Below are 24,462 nucleotides of genomic sequence, written 5' to 3'. Positions count from 1 at the left end.
TGGAATGCCTGCTATTCAGCCATAAAAAGGAACGAATGTATGCTGATGTATGCTACAACATGGATGAACCTTGAAAATATTATGCTAAGTGAAATAAGCCAGACACAAAGACAAATATGATTCCACTTATATGAAATACCTAGAATAAGTAAGTTCATAAAGAGAAAGTAGAAGTTATTGGAGGCTGGGAAAAGGGGGTTGGTGAATTACTGCCTAATGATTACAGATCTTCTGTTTGGAGTGATCCAAAAGTTTTAGAAATACTGTTTCCTCGAAAATAAGACCGGATCTTACATTAATTTTTGCTCCAAAAGACACGATAGGGCTTATTTTATGAGCATCCTGAAAAATCATACTATGGCTTATTTTCCGGTTAGGTCTTATTTTGGGGGAAACACGGTAGTGGTGGTGGCTGTACAACACTGTGAGTGCAATTAATGCTACTAAATTGCACGCTTACAAGGTAAAGTTGGAAGAATCAAAAAAAATCCCAGCGAGGCATGACAATGAAGGAGTTGACATTCCCACTACATTAACAGAAATGACGGATACAGTGATAAACATGGTTCCCAATCTTCTAGACAAAATAGCAAGATGGTGAAACTTCTGCAATCTTCAAAGAGATGTCATTCGGTTTTCTCAACATAGTAATTAGTATAAGCCCCAAGGTAGGGACATTGTTTTACAGCTACTGAAAAAGCGAGAACTTTTCTCTACATGTCAGGAAACATAATAAAAGCAGACTTTTGAATCATTAGCCTCAAAAACAAAGGCACCGGACGGGCATCATGCTGTCGCACAATCCTAACTTTACTGATGTCCATGTTCACTCAGTAGTTTTTCCCAGAAAAATATTTCAAAACCCCAACATAGCTCTTTTCTAGCGCTTACCCCAAGTGGTGTCACGAAGAGTCGTCCTCAAAGTGTAGTCCATGGACTGGCTGCACTCACACCACCAGACGACTTGTGAGAAATGACAATTCTTGGGCCCCACCCAAGAACTAATGTATCAGAAGCTCTGGGGTGGCGCCCTGCAATCTGTTGTCACAAGCCCTGCACGTGATTCTGATGTGCGCTGAGCTGGACAACCACTGGTCAAGAGCACAAGGAGGCATGGCCTGTCACCAACCCCCAATCAGAAAGAATTCAGGGGAAAAAGCCAACGAGTTGACATTTAAAACAAACGTGCAAAATGTTTTTCCGCCAATTAAAAACAGGGTTTAGACAGGTAACATGATTTTGAAAGAAAAATGAAAATTATCTATAGCTTTTTGTTTTAAACAGTAAGAGAATTGAAAAGAGAAGTAATCTTTTAAAGTATGAGTTTATTCTCCAGGTTTTTTTTAAATACCCACAAGTTAGTGCTTTTATTGCAGCTATATCCAGGAGCTGAAAACAATTTAAAATATGCACTTTATCATAAACATTTAACACTTGTAAGAGATAAAATGGAGCAGTATGAATTTTAAAGATGAGTTTTTCAATAATTCAATAAGCACATGGAAATTGAGGATAATTACAGAAATAGCTATTGAACTCTAAAATAAAAACATAAATTATACAGAAATAGAAGGATAAAAGGTGTTTCACTTAAAAAAACCAAAAAACCCCAGAGGCTTATCACCTCTCCTGCTGGTTAGTAATCTAATGAAAATGATGAGTCAACTATTATCTTCTCCATATTTAAAATAAAGTGGTTCTATCCTTTTCACAAACGCCGGCTTTAGGTCTGAAATGTAAAACAGGATTTTAGGTTTAAAAAAAAATTTCATTTTACTGCCCTAGGCTAATGGATTTTTCTTTGTAACACTAAGAAATTGGTAAAAACTCTTAAATTTGCTTGGACAAAGAAATGGATGAGCAGTTAATCAAGTCAAGTGGGATTGGGTCACTGGGACATAGTTACAAGTGGCACCAAACCAGAATACACAAAGAGCTTAGTTGAGGGTTAGCATGTTAAATAAAGACCAAGGAGGAACATCTGAAGTCTTTATAGCAACGTATTTAGCCAAATAGTCTAGGTTTGGCAAATACAAAAGGGAATGCATCCCTAGAAAGATGAACTTAATGAGAAACTAGATTCGCATTAGCTCCAACTTGATTTACAAATTAACAATGCAAAATAATTTTATTTTCTATCCATTTCATTCAAAATAAAATTAAAACCATGCTTACCGCTAGTGTGAACTTCTGAAGTTTCTGAACTTGACATATTTTTGGTTAGTTTTTAAAGATAAGTGATGGCAGATGTTGATGTTATTAATGTGACCAATACATTAAATTTCTAAACAATAAAATTAGATTAATACTATATTATTATTCACAATGACTCAGCATAAATAGCGGAGGTCCCACAATTGTCCTCAGCCATGGGATCATGAAATAGGACAATTTAGTGACCATTACATGGAAAATGAATTATGAGAAATGCTGTTTCCAGAATGTTTTCCCCTCTTTGCATTTGTATTTTTAAAAAAGCAGACCTCATACTTTCTTCATTGAAACATCATTTTAAATAACCGTCTAACATTGTTTCATTTTTCTATTTTCTCTGAAATAAATCAAATTTTTTAAAAATTCCAAAATTTGCTCATGTTAATTGATCTCAGACATTTCTTTTGACAGTAAAACTACTTTTAAGTCTGTAAAAAATGTTAATATTATCGCATTTGCTAAGAGGGTGGCCTGAAGTTTTTTGGGGGGTCATTTAAAAGGCATTTTAAGTTGTTATCCAGTGTTCAAATGAAGGAACTAAAGTTCCTATAGAGATAATGAATTTGGAGCATTAATGATTTAATCAGATCTATAAGTTAAGGCCACAAAGTCTTATAAAAATGACTTTGTGTGTTAAATTGTGTCAAGACGATATTACTTGATTTTGTTCAACAACTGGTCAAATCAAGGAAAAGGGGTAAAAATAAGCTACTGTGATGAAACAAGTTTGACTCAAAAAAAAAAAAAAAGTCTACAGCCTACCAGGTAGCTCTACACCGTCTAGAGACCTTCTGCCACAATACTAAAACACAAATTCTTCTCAGATCACAACTCTATCCCAAATGTTCTTACTTATGTTACTTTTTAAATTCTACAAAATAATTCATAGCTTTACAACAGAACTTATTTAAAAAACACTTAAATCACTACCCCGTAAAATGTTCAGAAACACAGGTAACCATAGAAAATAAATGTGCATATACTGCTTTTATTGTAATTATGGTTGTTAGCCGAATGAAAACAAATAATAGCTAAAAAATTTTCAAATCATAGAAAAATATTTGGGTAAGTTATGACACAATTTTTTGAGCACTCAGACAATAAAAATGTATTGTATTTTTGTACCAACTGCAAACGCAAAGTTAACAATAAAATCAGGGAGCTGAAAAGTTGATAGGTACCCCAAACATATTCACTATCTTTTAAATTTTAGACAAAGGAGCTGAGAATAGGAAAAACAACCCCAACATATACACCATAATAGTCTTTTTTTTTTAAATGACTTCCAATTTTAACTTTTCTAAAAGCATTAAGGGCATCGAGACCTTTATTGTAGATTATGTATCATCTCCTCTTTAGCTATGAGGTGTGTAGTTTTGTTAACTAGAGACATCAATGAGTTCAGTTTCTGAGACCAGTCATTTAATAAATTATTTGGATCCTTGGGTCTCTGGAAGTTGATAATTCCTGCCAACCTGTCTACTTTAGCAAAGATGGTCTTGTTAACTACTAGATTCGAGAGAAAAGCCTCTGACTCCTGCAAGAGAGAAAGACAAATTGGATTAAGACCGGGTAATTATAGACAATAAACAATGTCTAAGGAAAGCACTTTCTAAACTCTTCACCCAAGAACATGCAGGATTGGGCAGCTGGTTTGCTCAGTGGTTAGAGCACAGTGCTCATAATACCAAGTTTGCTGGTTTGATTCCCACATGGGCCAGTGAGTTGTCCCCCCCCCCCCCCCCAGATTGAAAACGACTTGACATGGAGCTGATAGGGCCTGGAAAAACACAGTTCCCCGATATTCCACAATTAAAAACAAAACAAAACAAAAAAAACGTGCAGGGCTACAATTCATTATTAATAGTTAGCAACTGCTGATTTCCTATAATAATGGACTTAGTTGACCGAGAGTCTAGGGAATGAAGTGAATCTGTCACTCAGAGTCAGGGCTGAGTCTGATCTGCCTCCCTGTAAAGGTAACCCCGCTGGTGCTGGGAAAGAGCCTACTACCAAGAGCAACTTGAACTACTCTGTTCTACAATGCTTCCTCCTGAAAGGCACGTCGTGGGACCTTTTCAGGTGAACTGCAGTCAAGTCTCCTTCACAGCTCTTATTTTAACCATTCATTCACTTTTGGGAACCTAGGCAGATTTATTATAGACTATATTCCTTGGACTTCAAATTAATCAATGGAAAACTAACATATTTAAGTGAAGATTTTAACTAATATAAATATTATTAATGTAACTAAACCAATATTCAGGCTATTTTTTGATACTTAAGGTAGCTTGGGGAAACTATCACCTAAGCTTAAAATTAAATAGAACAAAACTGATTTTCTCACTTGATTTTTATAAGTTGATTGATATTGAAAATGAATGGCTACAAATAACAAACAACGTTTACTACTTACATCAACAGATAGATCCAGAAGTTGTGCCATCCTCTTCATTGTTATCCTCGTATAATACTTGGCCATTATTCTAATATTCTGGGGAGAGGAGAGAGGGCAGGGAGGACATGCAATAGTTGTCAAAGCTAAAGGTTCATTTGTTTTCATATCCAAATAAGTTTAATTAAAATGTCAGACTCAGAGCTTTTATTTTTTCTGTAACCCACCACTGGAAGAATGCTAGTTCTAAACTTCAGTAACTAAATATTTAGATATTTTGGTTTCTGCAGTTATTTGTAAGTTATTCTGAGTATTCTCCACAATTCTTTTAAAATACATATAGTCAAAATACAGGTTTATCTTACATAAATTAGTGATTTAAAAATACAACTGTATTAAAATATTTTTGCTAAATGCACGAATCTAAGGTTAAGCTTTTCTAATTATGACACAAATGTTTAAAAGGTTAAAATTTTTAAAAATTGGGATCTCAAAACATCACTTTACTACCATTATAATTGCATCAAGATAACTAGAAATTAAATTCTCTAATTTTCACTGGAAATGGTTCTAAAGATAGACTCCTCTTTATTATTCTTATTATTACCAGAGTAGCACTCACAAGGAAACATGGAGGGCAGTGGGGAGAAAAGGGAGCTCATCTTTGAAGCTGCACCTCCTTCCATCTCCGTCAGGGTCGAGGGCAACACCAACCGCTCAGGAAGCATGAGAATCATTCTAGACCCCACCTTTTCCTTCATCCTTAAATTTAATCAGTGACCAAATTCTACGGATTTTCTGCCTTAAAATAATTCCATTCCGTCCATTCCTCTTCGGTACCTTGACTAGTGCCTTAATTCAAACTCATATAGCCCCTCACTGAACTAGTCTTCTCGTCTTGCTTCTCTGCCCAAATCCATTCTCCACACTGACTCTCAGAGGAGTCTTTGTAAAACACAAACCTAGTTATTATCCTGAGTTGGGAAGTTTTCACTACTGGGTGCAAACTTTGTTATGATCCAGACCCTTTCTACAACTCCAGCTTCCTTTCTCACTGAGCCCTTCCTTTTCTTGGCGGTTCCCAAGTCCCCCTGCTGGTTTGTACCTCTGCGCCCTTGCTCAGATGCTCCTGTCTGCCTCAAGGGACTGCTCTCCTTTGTCTCCCTGCTAACTGTACTCTTCTCACAAATCTCACCTCCCACGTCGATTCCTACGAATTTAGGCTGCCCATTCTTCCCTGTAGAACCAATCAATTCCCTCCTTATGCTCCCCTCTACTCTCTATATACTTGTACTATAATATTTTTATTTATAAATGCATCTTCCTTATGGTTTATTTTTAAGCTTTTGTAAGGTAGTGACCATGTCCCAGCACTTTGTACAGTGTCTGGCACATAGAAGGCTCACAACAAATGTGTTTGTTGTGTGAATGAATGTTGACATAATTCAACTTGTAGTGACACCAAGAAGATCAAAGGTTTAAGACATGTTACCCATTTCCAAAACTACCAAGTGAGAATCACACAGAAAACACATCCCCATCCCTCCCTCCCTCCCTCCCTCCCTCCCTCCCTCCCTCCCTCCCTCCCTCCCTCCCTCCCTCCTTCCCTCCCTCACATTCTTAAGACATTCTATCTGGTTTACAGGCTATGAAATTTTGGATTCTTGAGAGGTCCTCTCAAAATAAAGCATACTAACACATAGTTATCTTTTCTGAAAAAGCCAAAAATGTGGGGTGGGGAGGAAGACAAGAAGGACGCGATAAATTCTGATGTGCTTTGGGAAATATACAATAAACATCTGAACAACAACCTTACATCACTACCACACTGGGCACAGGAAAAAACCCACAACCGTAAAGTGAAGAATTAAGGATATAACATCCAAAAAAATTTGATTATCAAACCTAAAAAATAAAAGTTAATGCTCAAATTTGCCAAACTTTACTTCTAAATTGTCATCTTTGCCATGCCAGGTTCTTACATGTTCAACAACTCGGTTCTTCAAGTCTTTCCACCTTTTTTCACCTTCTTCTGTGTAACCAAAAACATCAGTTGCAGGACTCTCAAGAGAACCTTTTCTTAATTCCATTCCATAGTCTTCAACGAGTGTGGACCAACGCATCAACTCCATTGTGGTAAAAAGCTTTAAAAGATCCCTGTAAATTGTATAGAACTTAATATTCCCAATCTGTAATATCACTCTCATCTAATATAATGGCAAGTTTTAAATATCAATAAAGACTGTTTTTTATAAATTTTTATTTGTAGAACAAGAACCAAGTTAATTATTGTTACCAATTTTATTACCATTTTTTTCCCCACAGTAATTCTGAATAGAGCATTTCCATACTTAACATTCTGCTCCGTCCTATATTGTATTTGCCAATCTCTGGACTAATGACTGTAAACTTTAATGAAACAGATATAAGACAAATAGCTTAAGAAAACAGCTTTTCGGCTGGGACCACCATCTTCCAGTAATTCGCCAAAAAGACCAACACTAAGGGGACAAGGAGAGGCACCGCTGTACGTCCTCCAGGCCTTTTAGAAACACGGAGTTCTTCCTTTGGCCACATACACATGAATCTATAAGAAAGGTGGTATTGTCGACATCAAGGGAATGGGCACCGTTCAAAAGGAACGGCCCACAAATGTTACCATGGCAAAACTGGAAGGGTCTGCAGTGTTATCCGGGATGTGGCTGGCATTGTTGTAAACAAGTAAGTTGAGGGCAAGATTCTCACCAAGAGAATTAATGTACGTATTGAGCACATTAAGAGCTCTAAGACGAAGATGGCTTCCTGAAACATGTGAAGGAAAAATGATCAAAAAACGAAGCCAAAGAGAAAGGTACCTGGGTTCAACTGAAACGCCAGCCTGCCCCACCCAGAGAGCCACACTTTGTGAGAACCTGAGCTGCTAGAACTCATTCCCTATGAATTCATGGCATGATAAGTGTAAAAAAATAAAAGATCTCGGTACTGTTAAAAATACTTCTCTTAATTCAGTAGAAATGTGGTATCTCCTCCCCCAAATAAATATTTAAAGAAAAAAATAAATAAAAGCCCATTGTGCTTATGATGAAGTGTATGTCTGTTTTATATAATAGACATTCAGAAGTATGTACTTCTGAAAATCACAAAGCCCCAAACTATCAACGACAAAACTTTATCAAATGGTTAATTAACCAAAAGCTGCTAAAATTGCTTGAAATAAAACTTCTACTTGATAAGTGACTTAAAATATGTGTAATATTCTCATCACATTAATTTCTAATGCAGTATGAAAATACATTTCACCACTTTATTATCTCTAGTTTTATTCTCTAATACAATCTATCAGTCACAAACTAAGAAGACTATATTTAGGTTAACCAATTTTCTTTCAAAATGGTGCTTCTACTAACATATACTAAACTAATTATAAAAGTACTTACTTATATTTAGGAATTTCTTCTAACTTCTTGTCACCACTTATTCGGTGAACCAAGTCTGACTGTTCATTATCAAAAGGAGCCAAGATAACATAGAGGACAACACTTTTCAGAGCCTAAAAAAGTTGTACAACACAACAGATTATATGTAAGACTGCAAACAAAATGGAAACTTTGGCAAGAACTGAAAAATCATGGAATAATTGAATATATTAATTTTTAATATTGTACTCAAAAATCTTTGAGGGAAATTTTTTTTTTACCAGGTTGCTCTTTACATAGTGTCTTTAAGTAATATTAATACTTAGTTTTCATAAAATTATTACAGTAAATCTTTGCTAATCTGAATTACTACCTACCCTGACATTTTTTAACAAACAAATTTATAAAAGAAAAAGTTCTTATAACAAGTCAACAGCATAAATGTGGAATACACATATTCCACAGCTTATACACATATAAGCTGTTTAAAATAATTTTTGTTAAATAATTTTCCAAAGTAATGTTAGGTCTTTCTCTGTTACCTCTGTTAGGTGACCTGCTATACATATTTTAAATAGTAAGCCTACATTTCTTCCAACGTGATAATTTGCAGTATTTGTCACAATTTGTCTGAATCAGGATAAACTGAATTATCAACACACTGAATACAAAGCAGCATCATAAAATTGCACAGAATTACTGATGTTCAAATTATTTCAAAAAGAAAAAATGCAAATTGTTCCAAATAAGCATCAATGTCAAGTGAAAGAATATATATTCTTACCTGTTGCCACTTTTCACTTTCTGCCTGTATACAGGGAGTATCATATATTGCTCTGTAGTGTTTACAAATAGACAAATAGGAACCCTCATGTTGATCCAGCTGAATCATTAAGTTATAGTATTTCAACTTTAATTTCTGAAAAAAACATTGACAAAGTAAATTGGTGTTTATGAGGTTTCCCCCCCCAAAACACTTTTAAAGTAAATTTATAGTAAGAGATATGCTTACCTCTGTATTTTCTTCCTGGAAAAATTTGGTGTTAATTTTCTTGCTGATGATCTGTGTACGAATGTAATCCTTCACAGCTAGGCAGAGCCTCATTTGCTCCAAGATAAACTCCACTCGCTCTTTCTTTTCCATTGACCCGTAGGTTTCCACCTACCAGAGTAAATTAGTTTATAATATTTTTAAGTTGCAACAAAACTAAATACACATTAGAATATTCACCCTTGATAAACAACTTTCATGCATATTGGGAGAATGCTGATGAAGATAGAAAAAGCTAGTTTCCTCCAAGAAATTATAATTAAACAAATTATTATACAGTAAAATGGATTTTTTCTTTCGGTGTAAGGTTCTATGAATTTTAACATATTTTATAGATTTGTGTAACCACCATCACAATCAAGATATAATAGTTATATCACCACAAAAATCTCCCTCATGCTACTCCTTATACATGCCTCCCTCATTCATAACCCAACAAGCAACAATCTATTCTATGTCACTACAAATGTGTCTTTTCAAAAATGTCAAACATACAACATAGATGGACCTAGAGGGCATTATGCTCAGTGAAATAAGCCAGACTGAGAAAGACAAATACCGTATCACTTATATGTGGAATATAAAGAACAAAATAAATGAACAAAAAAAACCAGGAACAGATTCATAGACACAGAGAACAAACTGATGGTTGCCAGAAGAAACTGATGGATTGAGAAGCCTGGTGAAAAAGGTGAAGGGGTAAAGAAGTACAAATTGCTACTTACAAAATAGTCTGGGGATGTAAAGTATAGGGAATGTATCAATAATGTTGCAACAACAATATATATAGTGCCAGGTGGGTACTAGACTAATCAGGGGGATCACTGCATAAACTATATAAATGTCTAACTACTATGCTGTACACCTGAAACTAATATAATACTGAATGTCAACTGTAACTGGAAAAAAAAGAATTCAAACATAGTATGTAACCTTTTGAGACTGTCTTTGCTCACTCAGCATAATGCTTTGAAATAAAGACCCATTCAAGTTGTATATATTAATAATTCATTCCTTTTTATTGCTAAGTAGTATTCCACTGTACGGGGGAACCACAGTTTATCCATCTATGTGTTGAAGACTATCTGGGCTGATTTCATCTTCTGCACATCATAAATAAAGCTACTACTGTGTTTCCCCAAAAATAAGACCTAGCCAGACCATCAGCTCTAATGCGTCTTTTGGAGCAAAAATTAATATATTATATTAAATTAAATATTAAAATATTATAGTATATTAAAATAAGACCAGATCTTATATAACATAATATGATATATTATGATATAAGACTAGATCTTATATTATACACCTGACTCTTTATATAATTGAGATTAATTTTTTTGGCAAGAATATTTCATAGGTAATGTTGAATTATGAGCATATAATCATCGTAGTTGAAAAACAGTTGAAGGCAAAAGTATGGAGACAATAAAAATATCAGTGGTTGCGAGGTGGTCGAGAGAGGGAATGACAAACAGGCAGAGCACAGAGGATTTTTAAGGCAGTGCGGCTACTCTGTATGATACTACAATGGTGGACACATGTCATGGTACATTTGTCTAAACCCACAGAATGTACACCATCAAGAGTGAACCTTACTGTAAACTAGGGACTTTGGGTGATAATGATGTTACAATATAGGTTCATCTATTGTAACTAACGTACCACTCTGGTGCAGCATATTGATAGTGGAGGAGGGTGACCGTGTGTGGGGGCAGAGGGTACATGAGGACTCTACTTTCCACTCAATTTTGCTGTGAACCTAAAACTGCTCTAAAAAAAAATAAAATAAAATCTTTTAATTAAAAAGAAAAAAAAAAAAGAGGTTGAAGCCAATCAGAACTAGTATGAATCCAAATTCGACCACTGCACAGTAACAACTTTAGGCAAGTTACTTAACTTTTTTGAGTTTCAGTTCCCTGGTTGAGGAATGGGCATAAAAATAGTGTTGTGGGGCCGGCCCGGTGGCTCAGGTGGTTAGAGCTCCGTGCTCCTAACTCCGAAGGCTGCCGGTTCGATTCCCACATGGGCCAGTGGGCTCTCAACCACAAGGTTGCCAGTTCAATTCCTCGAGTCCCACAAGGGATGGTGGGCTCTGCCCCCTGCAACTAAGATTGAACACGGCACCTTGAGCTGAGCTGCCTCCCGGATGGCTCAGTTGTTGGTTGGAGCACGGGCTCTCAACCACAAGGTTGCCAGTTCAATTCCTCGAGTCCCGCAAGGGATGGTGGGCAGCGCCCCCTGCAACTAAAATTGAACATGGCACCTTGAACTGAGCTACCGCTGAGCTCCCGGATGGCTCAGTTGGTTGGAGTGTGTCCTCTGAACCACAAGGTTGCTGGTTCGACTCCCGCAAGGGATGGTGGGCTGTGCCCCCTGCAACTATCAACGGCAACTGGACCTGGAGCTGAGCTGCGCCCTCCACAACTAAGACTGAAAGGACAACAACTTGAAGCTGAACAGCACCCTCCACAACTAAGATTGAAAGGACAACAACTTGACTTAAATAAATAAATTAAAAAAAAAAAAAAAAATAGTGTTGTGTGTGAACACTGAATAAGATAAAGTATATTCAGAACATAGGACATGGTTAAAAAAAAAAAAAAAAAGGACGGCCGGTTGACTCAGTTGGTTAGAGCGCAGTGCTCTTAACACCAAGAATGCAGGTTCGAATCCCACAAGGGCCAGTGAGCTGCGCCCTCCACAACTAGACTGAGAACAATGACTTGACTTGGAGCTGAGCTGAAACCCCGCAACTAGATTGAAAACAACGGCGTGACTTGGAGCTGATGGGTCCTGGAAAAACACACTCTTCCCCATTTAAAAAAAAAACAACAAACGATGATAATGCACAGCATAGAAGAGCCTTCTAGTATTATTTTTTCCCTTCCTTTAGCTAACATGGACAAGGTGCATGATTGAAAAGTTAGAAAAATCAATTTAACTTAATGGGGAGCCCTTGATGGGCTAAAATTATTAGCCAAATTTTGAGCACAGTTCAGGTACATTTTTCTGATGAGAGAATCTAATGTGGTTTTCTTTAGCTCTTTGTTGTCTCATTTTAAGATCTCTTAAAAAGTGTCCTGAAACATGGCAAACTATGATGCAATTTTTTTTGTTAAACCATCTATCTAACAGTCATTAAGAAATGACCACCACTCAAATAATCATTAAGAACAAAGCCAACGATTAATAGCAAATCCCTAAGGCATAAGTACATAGCACGAGTTACTGATTTTATCTAAATTCTAAAGAGAATGCAAATAAATAACAAGCGCAGTATCAAGATTAATTTGTTGATCCTAATTTTTCTTCAAAACTTCTTTAGCTGTTATATTTATTTGGGACCATAATTACCCTATTTCCAGCTACTTGAATAACCTCACACTCTATTGAACTCACTCTTAATCTTGGTGATTGAGAAAAAAGTTTTAAGGTGCCAAAACAAGCTATTCCCACTAATACTAATGACTAAAGTTTTACGCGCTCTGAAACGCAGCATCTTACCTGTAGCTCTTGTAAAATGGAGGCTGCCTCTTTGACGTCACCACTTTGCTCTTTGATGGTTGCTAATGTCTTAGTCAGTCGAGCACGCTCAATTTCAACATAAATCTACAAATACGAGAAGCTTATTATTATCAAAATTCTTACAGAAATGTGTTAAAATTTAAAGACAGAACTGCACTATTATTCAAACTAGGTATAAGAGTATTTCTCCTGGAGTTATGTGCACTTTATCCCCCACATACTAACAGAGCTGTGTGACATTTTATACTTCACAAGCACATTAATTTTTAAGAAAATGTCTCTATAAAACTTTACCTGTATTTTGCAGCTTTGAGAACTAAAACATGAAATCACTGTGTTTAACATTAATAGGACCACATGGCACAGAAAATGGAAAGTGCCTTGATAAGAATTGATTATTTGAAGAATAGCGCACTTTACAAAGAGCATATGCCATCAAATAGCTACAAGTCAACCAATACTAATTTTGAGTCATCTTTAAGTACAAGGCTACTTTCTTCAAAAATATCTGGTCTTGCTAAGTATTGAAGTTTCTAGCATGTTTGTAGTTATATGTAATATTAGTGGATTTATAATTTCCAACAGATTAGACACTAAAAATATAACTATATAAAGCCTAGCGAGCTAATTTTCATGCTTAGGCTTACTTACCTGTTTAGCTTTTGCTCTGCAGCTCCCTCTTTTCCCCACTCCACCCCAAAACCTAATCTCCAATAATAAACTACTTGCAGTTTCCTAAATGTACTATGTTTTTCTTACTTTGATATCTTTATATATAATTTCTCCTATGTCTAAAATGCCCTTCTCCCTACCTTCAGCCCTGTAGAATTTCCATTCATTCTTAAAAAGCCAACTCAGCCATCACCAACTCTTTGAGGTTTCCCCAGCACCTTAACCAGTCAGTCCCTACTTCCGTGCTATAGGAGCTAAAGGCACACACAACACAGCAACGGTTTCTATGACTGATTTTTGAGGTAAAGAAGAGTGTCTTGCTTATTTTGGACCTAGCACAATACAGATACTCAGTAACATTTACTGAATTGACAGTTAAAGGGACAAAAAGTTAAATATAAGCTAAGTTTTGGTTTCAAACCACAAAAATTTATCTAGAAAGAAACATAGTGACCATAGTCACCATTTCATACTTGCCCTTTTTAGAGAAACATGACATTGGGGGGAGGGAGCATCAAAAGAAATACAAATAATTTCTGGAAAGACAGTGAAATTTTGAAAACTAATCTTACAATGCAAATACTCTAGTAATTTAAATACTAGAGTGAAAACTTAGCTATCCCAAACATAGATTTTTCAAACAGATGTAGGTCAGGGTAAAGAATTAACCGTATTTTACATACTAATATAAAATGTCTAAATATGTAAGTATCTCTGACTACAGGTAAGAAAGCACTTAACACTATGAGTTATGCAATAGACACCTCACCTTTCCTTCTGTAACCATTCGTAGAGTATCAATTAATCGAAGTTTGATTGGAAGGTCTGTGATTTCCTCAACATAAGTACAGCATTGCTGAACCATTTTTGCAACAGCCTAAAATAACAGAAACCATTCATAAGTAAAATTCATTTCTCAGACAGGAAAAGAAAAAAAAGTATGTTATTTATGGATGTGCTCTATAGTCAAATGTGGTATTCCCAAGTAACTACACACTGAAACGCCTATAAAAGAACATCAAAGAACATTAACATCTCCCTGATGGCTGAGAAATACTGACTACCCAGTAACAAATTCATAAAGGTTAGGAAACCCTCAAGTGCAAAGACTGTACACCTCCCCAGCACAACTGGTGAACTGATTACGCAAAAGGACAGGTAGACGAGGCATGTCTAGTAACGTCTATTGAAAGGCTTGCTAGCTAGCTTTTTTGTAGCCAAGCAGAAAGGCATGGAAGAAATGGCAACAAACTAAAGGTTTAAAAAAAACAAGAGAAAAGCTGAGTTCAAAAATGGCTGTGGGAAGAGTACAGCAATGACCAGCAGATATTGTGACTGAAGAAAACAAGTCAGTGGCAGAAGAAGGTACAGCAGTTCCATCATCTGGTGGGGAGGGGAGCCAGTCACCCATACTCATCTCATTACATGTGACACAGAAAAGCATGTCCAGTTTCCTCACAGGTATCAGGAGGTTGGATTGCATTTCCTCCAGCTCTAACATTCTATGATCTAGATCAGGGGTGAGCAAACCTTCTCTGTAAATTTTTGTTGATATTTACAGAGTAAACATTTGAGACTTTGTGAGTGACAGGGTCTCCGTCTACCTTTGTGACTCCAAAGCTGCCACAGACAGTGCGTTCCAAAAACTTATATACAAAGGTGGCAGGTGAGCTCTGGTCCACGGCCCATAGTTTGTCAATTCCTAATCTAGATTCCAAACAGCATATCATAATCATTGATAATAATTAGGACTCTTTGTCATCAAGAAAATGTTAAATTATATTACTATTATTTTATGATAGAAAAGTAAACAGAATATTTTGCTGTCAATTATACCACAATAAAACTAAAAAAAAATCCCATGGTATATCTTGCAAAAACATTTAATGTTCATGTAGCCCAGGTTAGACTTTTAATTATCTGAAAATTCTGCTGCTCAGAGACCCAAGGGTTGCAGAAAGCAAAGTTTTGTTGTAGAGTATAACTCTTTCAAGAAGTGCAAGGCTCTGGGACACCTAGTATCTCACAAAACATATGATCCCTCTAAAACTAATTTTAATAATGATTTCTGGAAGGGAATACAACTTGGTAATTCTACTGTGCAAAAATACATGAACAGAAATCAGATGCGTTAAAAGCAAAAACAAAACAATCAAGATTCTAATGATAACTGAACATTGTAAGTCACTGGGGAAGTTAGGGTGGAGTGAGGCTTATGCCCTGTGCTCAAGTGACAGATAGTGAATTGAAACCATTAAGCAATTTAAAAAAGGTTATTTTAAGAAACATTACTTTCTAAGTCTTACTTTTCTACCTAAAAGGAAAAGTTTTAGATAAAAAGTAATTACGAGAAAAGGAAAGACACAATTTTGAGTCCCTAGGCACCTTCCACAGCTATGAAGACATGTAATAGCAAAAAGAGCAGTCCTGGTTCCAGTTCTGGTAATGTCACCTGCCAGCCGGGAGACTGAGGCAAACTCCTCTTTCTCCAAGCCTTCCTTAATAAACCTAATAAAAAACTTTCTTCTTCTCCTCCTCCTTTCACATCTCTTAGTACCTTTCACTATTCTATGTCACTTACTATATATTGCTACACATGCACACATGTGTATGTGTCCAAGTAATTTTTAAAATCTGATAAATTCTAAGATTGTTGAAGATGTACTGTTGTTACTTGTGATTTATATTCTGTACTAAACTATAGGTTACTTGCGCGTTTCTTCACATTCCAAGAGCCTCATATATAAACTTCAGTTTCTCCAACAGAAAAGTAACAGTTAAACAGTCCCCTCTAATAGCTCTGAAATTTTATGACACTTTGAAATCAAATTTGTATTTGAGGATACATGCTTTGACCTATATTAATACTATGTAAAACACATATTTTTGTTTAGTTTAAGCCAGTTTGCCCCAGAATTTCTAATTAAGTAAACCTTTTAAAATTGTCCCATACAAACCAAGTCTCTTAGTAAATCAGAGGAAGATGATGGTTTATCTATGTTGGTCTTTCAATCACTCTGTGATGGTTTCTCAAACCATAGCACTGAGTACCAAACGGCATATTTAAGTAAATTTTACATTCACATGTACTAATTGCCTCAATTAAATCTATGTTAATTTTTAACGGTGAAGTTTTATGCACGTAAGCTTATCTAAAAAAAGAAGAAAACCAATTACAGTAACTTTGTTTTTGGCAACAAATAATTTAACTCACTAAGCTCACTCCAGCAGCCGACTAATAAAATAAGGGATTTGGACCCTATTACATAGGGAAGAACCCTATTATTTCCGTTTTTGGTTCCACTACTACCCTATTTTACAATGTCATTACCTTTATCATTTGAAATCAAAAAATAAAAACCCAGGAACTACTCAGGGAACAGCATTTTAAAGATGAAATATAAATGTAAAAAGTGGAATCTACTTCTACAGAGGACCATTTAAATATATTTCAAGCAGAACAGGGAAGTAGTGAAGAAAATTCAGCTCCACAAAAACACCCAAAGAGAAAGTACATAATCTTTAAACAAAACGAATGGTCAAAATATCTGAAATGGCCTCAAAAATAAGTTTAATATTAAATGTTTAATAAAAGACATATAATTAAATAAGTTACAGATTAGTGGATTATAACACAACCATTTAAAATAAACACGAAGATATGGAGCAACATGGAAATAGAACTCTCACTACAACTTTATAAAAATATGCAAATATACAGACTAGAAGAAAAAAACAAAAATAAAAGCAGTTGAGAATATGGACAGAATTTCTTAACTCTAAATCGTTATGTTGATTTAACAGATTTAAAACTGATTCAGGGGCGGCCAGATGGCTCACTTGGTTAGAGCGTGAGCTCAATAAGGTTGCCGGTTCAATTCCTTCATGGGATGGTGGGCTGCACCCCTAGCAACTAAAGATTGAAAACAGCAATTAGACTTGGAGCTGAGCTGCGCCCTCCACAACTAGATTGAAGGACAACAACTTGGAGCTGATAGGCCCTAGAGAAACACACTGTCCCCCAACAAAAAATTTTCTTAAAAATAAAAAACTGATTCAGAGAAAGATATTCTAAAAGTGCTTTTAGAAAACACTTAAATGCAAATGTATTTGTTTTTTGAGTAATCATGAACTCACCTGCTTTAACTGACTCCGTCTTTTTGACAAAAGCATGATATTTTCATTAAGTAAATCCCATTCTTTAGCCTCATAGCACATCTTCACTACTGCAACTAAGATACGGGATGTAGACACCATATCAGAAGCCTGTAAAAATGAAAATATATTAAAAGTTAATGGAACCATATTAAATGAAATTATTGGTAACTGCGGTTTTCACTGTAATCTACTCACAGTTCGGGTCTGTTTTTCCAAAGAGAGTAGGGTTTCAATGACTTCTTGAAGTCTTCCTTCCTAAAACAAAAGATTAAAATGAACAATGAAAACATCACCACCAACACATAACCAAATAACTAGTCTAAAATGAGACATTACTGACACAGAAAAGAAAAAAATCAATGGCCTATTTGAGGAATAGGACCACCCCCATAACAACGTTTGCATTTTTCATAACAGTGCTTGCTTCTCCAGTGGATTAAGTAAGCCAGTGATTTCCAACTTGGGGCCTACAAGCTGTTTTTAACATTTCAAAATACCTAAAGGAAATTGAATATGGAACAATGATTTAACATCTGAGAAAAACATCAAGTCTTTGTTTTGGATTCTAATTCATCAAGTGTGGTAACACCTGTTTATCTTGTTCTAAACAGACTCCTAACTGGCAGTCACGTGTCTCTAAAGAATAAAAATGAGGGGCCCGGTGGCTCCGGTGGTTGGAGTGCCGTGCTCCTAACCCCGACATCGCTGGTTCGATTCCCACATGGGCCAGTGAGCTGCGCCCTCTACAGCTAAGATTGTGAACAACAGCTCTCCCTGGAGCTGGGCTGCCGTGAGCAGCCGGAGTTGGCGTGTGCTGCTGTGGGCTACTATGTGCTGCCGTGGGCTACCATGTGCCACCATGAGTGGCCAGTGGCCAGCGAGAGCTGCCGTGAGGCTGACTGACAACTGGTGACCGACTGCCTCAGCCAGGGGAGAGCAAGGCTCATAATAAGCCCCTGGACCAGGGAGCTGTGTCCTACACAACTAGACTGAGAAACAACAGCTTGAACCGGAGTGGGGGGGGGGGGGGGGAGAAGGGGGGTAAAAGAATAAAAATGGGAAAAATAAATGATTTCTTTATAAATTCATCATAACATTTTAAATGAAGTTTTGAGGAGAAATGAAAAGGATATTTGATGGTAAAAAGATAGGAAACACTGTTTTTTCAATGACTTTAAAAATAAATAATGGTGCTTAAAAGAAATGAAGACCACCTAATGATACCCACACGTGCTATACCAAAAGTCATGCTCTTAAGCAGATACTGATCCAAATGAAATACACCCCTTTTTGGTCTACTGATAATAATTTCTATCTTATATGCAAAAACAAAACATTCTCCCTGGGAATACTAAGGAACGGGAATAACAAAATTCAAATAATACAAACCTAAATGATAATACACCAGGACTAAAATAAGCCATCCTATTAGGAACCACAAACTTTGATAAAAACAAAATCGACCCACAGCACAAAAATTGCATTTACAGTACTGGTATTAATAACAATGAATGAATTGAAAATGATGAGAATTTTATTTAGAAATTGTTTTTATAACCATAAAATGAAAAAAAAAATTTAATGACATTCATAGAGCACTCTTTTACTGATGAGAGAAACTAATTAAACACCTTTGAATTAAGAGCAAAAACAGGGTTTGGACTTTTCAAAATACTGTTTCCATATTTTCCAAGATACTTTTAAACTATGAATTTTCAATGCATCATAGAGTATGTACTGTAAGGCCACTGTTTGAACTTATTTAACTGAATCTGAAACACATGATGACTAATATTTTAATAATGCTTCCTATGCAAAGGGGAGTACCAGTTCTGAAAGCTCTATAGATGCATGTATACAATAAATGCTGGCTAAATGACCATCAGAGGAAAAGAACAAAAAACAAACCTATAAATTCCCCAAAGTTAGAGGCTAATAAATCATAAAATATTAAAGAATCTTAGAATTGGAAAGACTGCTAGACATTATTTAGTCCAATAATCTGTACCTTAGAGAGTGAAAAAACTGAGGACCAGAGAGCGCAGTCACAAAACCAACAGAACCTGAACCCAGGGCCCTTGCTTCCTAGTCCAATGTTTCCTTTACTAAACTAAAAACCTATTAGTTTAAATCACACCTTTGCTTCGACCAAAATAATTGGTTATGGTTACTATTTGGCAAAAAAAAAAGTAGTGCAAAAATAGTTAAAATGCAAAATAATTTGTTTACTCATGTTACCTCCTGTCACTTTGCAATTACTATTAGTCACATGACTGTGATCAACAGAGGGTAGTCTACTGTAAGTCATTCAAATTCTGAAGGATAGGTTTTAAAGAACTGAACCCCCCCATCTGAAGGAATCACACCCTGCTCTAAAGCTACTGTCTGTATGCAGGTATCAATGAAACACCAACTGTCACCTCAGGAAGGTGTTCTCAGACAATGCTCTCTAAAAGAGTAGTCCACTGACCACCTCCTTCTTTAACACTCAAGCGCAGTGACTTTCTACTTTGCAAGGACCCCAAACTCCGTTCTATTTTAATCTTTACTGACTTTGTAATCTCACTAGAACGCACTCTGTAGGAGCAGGGACCGTGTCTATGCTGTTCACCATTGTATTACTAGCTCCCAGTCTGCACCTGGCCAAGCACATATGTTGCTTCCGGAGATATTATGGTACATCCCTTTCTTCCTGTGCCACAGTTACTCACGTGCATGTCTTGCCCCCTAAGTGGTCTCAGAGCTCCTTTGGGTCTGGACTTTGTTTAATTAACTGCTGTTTCTCTTGCACCAACTTGTACATAGTACATATTGAAAAAATCGACATTGCCCTGGACTATTCAGTCCATCTTAATGGCTTACAATTTGTTTCTTACTGTTTCAGTAAGTAGGATATGACAATTACATGGCTGACAATTCAGTGCTATTTGAGGGACATGACCATCAACTTCATTACATACAACTCCAATTCTCTAATCATCCCACTTTTTTCTCCCAATCTTCCATGTTCAAGCCTATAGTTAAATATCTTTCTCCTTCCTTTCCTATCTACTCATAGTTCGTGAAATTCTACCTCCTCAATGCTGCCTTTCAACAGAGGAACAAGATGGCCAGACCTATCAAAACCAACTTGTTACAACATGTGCCTTTTATGACTCATTATTCTCATTAAAATAATCCTTGTAAATGAGATAATCGACCAAGGAGTTTAACATCAATACATATTGAGGATCTAAGTTCTGTTTGGCTATGACATTTAACTCCTAAATGGACCCAATCTTTTAATGAAATGTTAAGTTAAATATCCTAAACAAGTAAGAAAAAGCCAATACAAAGTTACTACAAATAGTTGAAATTTAATGCCAATCTAATACTTTTAAATGACCCATTTCTTAAAGGAGTCTTTTGTCCAAGCTGTGAACAATCAGCAGAATGTTTTACATTTCACTTTATTTTTAATACTAACCTTGAGAAGAGGCTTCAGATAACCAAATTAAATGGAAAAAAAAAAAAAACATTAAGGGGAAAGAGAACCAAAGGATATATTCAATTTAAGAATGTAAGAAGGGGCCGGCCCGGTGGCTCAGGCGGTTAGAGCTCTGTGCTCTTAACTCCGAAGGCTGCCGGTTCGATTCCCACATGGGCCAGTGGGCTCTCAACCAGGTTGCCAGTTCAATTCCTCGAGTCCCGCAAGGGATGGTGGGCTCTGCCCCCTGCAACTAAGATTGAACACGGCACCTTGAGCTGAGCTGAGCTGCCGCTGAGCTCCAGGATGGCTCAGTTGGTTGGAGTGTGTCCTCTCAACCACAAGGTTGCCGGTTCGACTCCCGCAAGGGATGGTGGGCTGCGCCCCCTGCAACTAGAAAACGGCAACTGGATCTGGAGCTGAGCTGCGCCCTCCATCACTAAGACTGAAAGGACAACAACTTGAAGCTGAATGGCACCCTCCACAACTAAGATTGAAAGGACAACTTGACTTGGGGGGGAAAAAAAAAGTCCTGGAAGTACACAGTTCCCCAATAAAGTCCTGTTCCCTCCCCCCCCCTGCAAAAAAAAAGGGGGGGGAGAAATGAAAGAAAAATAAAAAAAATAAATAAAACTTTCTTCAGTTTTATTGATGGGCTCAAAAAAAGAATGTATACTCAAGTGTTCCATACATTCCAATGTAGAAATGCAATGCTAAATGAGTATAGTCTTTGGCAGAATTTATGTTTGGCAGAATGGTTAAAAAATAATATAAAATGATGAATAAACAGCAAAACAGAGAAACATACCTTTAAAAAGTTAACTAGGCCTGTAAGACAAACATCTAATCCGAAAGTTAAAAACTGTGGGTCCGTATAGATAAAAAACACATAACCTACCGTCTCCCAGCCCTTTTCCCCCTCTGTCCCGTAACAAAAGCAAACCACACGTACACTTTATTTTGTTCAACTGGCACACTGGCTTAAAAAAAAAAAAATCAGAATACAATTGCCTTTAATTTTATTTAGTTTAAACAGGCCCAACATTCCCTGTTTTAAACGTTTCTGTTCCATTTGACAACTAAAAAGGCATTTGGCATTTGAGTTGCCAATCTTTTCAACTGTCTTGAACATAACAAACATGTCCTAAATAAATGCCAGCAGTAGAACAATTGTAGCAGTGAAATACGTTTTTCTTACTGCCCTATAATCTATTTGAGGGCAAGATCTTTGTCTAATTATTTTTATACCCCCCCCCAATGTCTAGCACTAACTAGGTCTTGCACACAGTAGGCTATCAGAAGAAATGAGTTAATGGGAAGATTTTTTTCTCCCAGGGCTCAGTTCTAGGACTAGTTGCACTTCTTGAAGCAAATGGTTTCTTCCTTATGTGCAATTATGGACACTATCATCCTATTAATTACAAAGTCGTGGTTCAGGGGCTGACTTTGGATTGTAGGTATGTATTATTTGATCTACATGGTATTGGCTCAAATAGTATTTTAAAACAGTTTAGTGTCCAGTTTCTAAATATTGAGGCATTTCATATGAAAATCCATATTCTTGATTTCTCCCTCAAAATAGAAGAGTTTAAAATGCTTGGCCTTTATTCTCAATTGGCAAAGAATAACTAGAGGTGAAGAGTTACTGCCCCCTTCCCTGGGCAGGTGTTCAGGGTTTTACCACATGTGGCTCACTGGGCAGCATAGCATGGTGTGAGCACAAGATCTAGAATCAGTCTGCCTGGGTTTGCATCCTGGCCCATCATTTTACTAGCTCTATGACCTTGGAGCATGTAACTCACCTTGTCTTAGCCCGTTGTCTCTAAAATAAGAATAATAATACTTATCACATAGGGTTAAGGTGAGGATCAAATGAGTTAATCCATGCAAGCACTCAGAAGAGTGCCTGGCACTGTAGAAGCTACTCAATAAATGTCAGCTATTGTTATCTGCCTGGCACTGTAGGTATTTGAGTTTTCTAACCCTTATATAATTGATGATGTTTCTTTACACTAGACAGCTCAGAGATGAATTTATGGCTCCCCTCCATCAAGTGCACTAAACCTAAGAAAAACAGGTATATCAATTTCATCATCTTTTCCTATCCTTATTTTTTTGTAAAGCCCCACTAAATTCTTTTTTGGGAAAAAGGGAAGCAGTCACAAGGTTTCTAAGAACTAAATGTGAAGTATGACTTGGTGGTCCTCCTATCCTTGAGTTTATTACGCTTTAATGTATTTATGTAGTAAACTCCTGAGAGAGTTTACAACCCTAATAGTTAATGCATCCCAGGTGAATAGCAATAAATGTCTGTGGCTGGAGACTGATCAAGGAATTTAAGGGGGCCTGAGAATAATCCTTAGCAACTGTCCCTGATGGAGCTGATTCAACAACCACGCATGCCCTAGTCAGGCAAACCAAGTTTTGAATCCCTCGTTCCACCTATTACTAACTACCGTTGGGCATATAACTCTGACCCTTGGTTTCTTTATATGTAAAATGATACACGAAGTTGCTTGACACATAGTAGGGGGCATGACAAATGTTTGGATCAAGCAAAATTTCTATTCTGGGGGAGATGATAAGCAATTGGGCTGAATTACTGTTCATGACCTCCTCTGATTAGGTTATTCTACACTTTGGTGCCTGTTTGTCTTTACTTCTGTAGTTCCTGCTACGGGAGTGACTCCTCCCCAAACCAACCTCACTCATTCTTCAAGGCCCAACACAAACCCTAGCTTCTCTAAAACCGTCCCTTATTCCACCAGTCAGAATGAACAGCTTCCTTCCCTATGTTTTAACAACACTTTATTAACTTGTATGGACTCACCACCATGCACGACTTGCCTGATTCCTTAAGTACAACACGAGCTCCTCGAGGACAGGGATTCTGTGTTCATCACCTCATACGACCACTTTCCTGCCCCTTCTCCTGGCCAAATGCCAGGCACGTCGCCGTGAACCACAAACGACTTGACATAAATTGATTTCAGCAAGAGCAATGGACCCAAACTCTTCTGATCTAGCCTGAATGCTGAAGCGGCCTTAACCCTTGGGAAAATACTAGAGTAAACGTTAAAGGGTATCCAAGGAAAAGCAAAAAGTACTGTCGCGCCCCAATTCCTACGGGGTGAAGTAACCATCTGCCCTGGGGACAATTTGGAAAGCTGTGTGCACTAAGGTACCCCGCCTGCGGAGTCTCCCTGGTCAGGCCGACTTGGGGTGTCCTACTAAGGCAGGCTCAACCCAGGCTGCGCAGGCAATGGGGGGATGCGCGCTCCAGCCCTCAGGCCCCCTGAGGCCTAAGCAGGCTCCGCGCCGTGACTCAGCCCCTGGCGCCCGCCAACAGACAGCCGGCCTCCCCTCACCTTGGCCAGTTTCTCGCACTCGGGCAGACGCTGATCCACCGTGGCGCTGTAGTCCACCTCCATCTTGACGATGCGCCCATCAGCCCGCTCCGAGCCGCCGTCCGCCATGGTCCCTGCCTGAGTGTCCCTTGATGTCTCCCTGCTTCGGCCACCACTCGTCACCCACACCGGAAGCCGCCTGCGCACCCGCTCAG

General features: G+C 37.3%; 1 protein-coding gene across 2 annotated transcripts; it reads right to left on the bottom strand.

The window, feature by feature from the left end:
• Positions 1-1,305: 1,305 nt before the first annotated feature.
• PSMD12 (proteasome 26S subunit, non-ATPase 12) lies at positions 1,306-24,462 on the bottom strand. Of its 2 annotated transcripts, XM_019733041.3 has the most exons (11): positions 24,269-24,462; positions 17,630-17,689; positions 17,414-17,542; positions 14,046-14,153; positions 12,584-12,688; positions 9,038-9,187; positions 8,810-8,944; positions 8,047-8,159; positions 6,592-6,766; positions 4,631-4,708; positions 1,306-3,751 (listed from the first exon to the last, which is right to left on the bottom strand). In XM_019733041.3, exons 1-11 carry the CDS (start codon positions 24,374-24,376, stop codon positions 3,542-3,544), a joined length of 1,371 nt encoding a protein of 456 aa, XP_019588600.1. In that variant the 5' UTR covers positions 24,377-24,462; the 3' UTR covers positions 1,306-3,541. The 2 variants fall into 2 exon arrangements, with proteins under 2 accessions (XP_019588600.1, XP_088658455.1); XM_088802329.1 differs by lacking the exon at positions 1,306-3,751 and having other exon boundaries at positions 4,632-4,700.

Source organism: Rhinolophus sinicus, chromosome 12 (assembly GCF_057876585.1).
Source record: "Rhinolophus sinicus isolate RSI-liver-muscle chromosome 12, RSI-T2T, whole genome shotgun sequence".
Classification (NCBI taxonomy): Eukaryota; Metazoa; Chordata; class Mammalia; order Chiroptera; family Rhinolophidae; genus Rhinolophus; species Rhinolophus sinicus.
The sequence above is the reverse complement of the archived record's forward strand: the minus strand, read 5'-3'. Positions and strand labels throughout refer to the sequence as shown.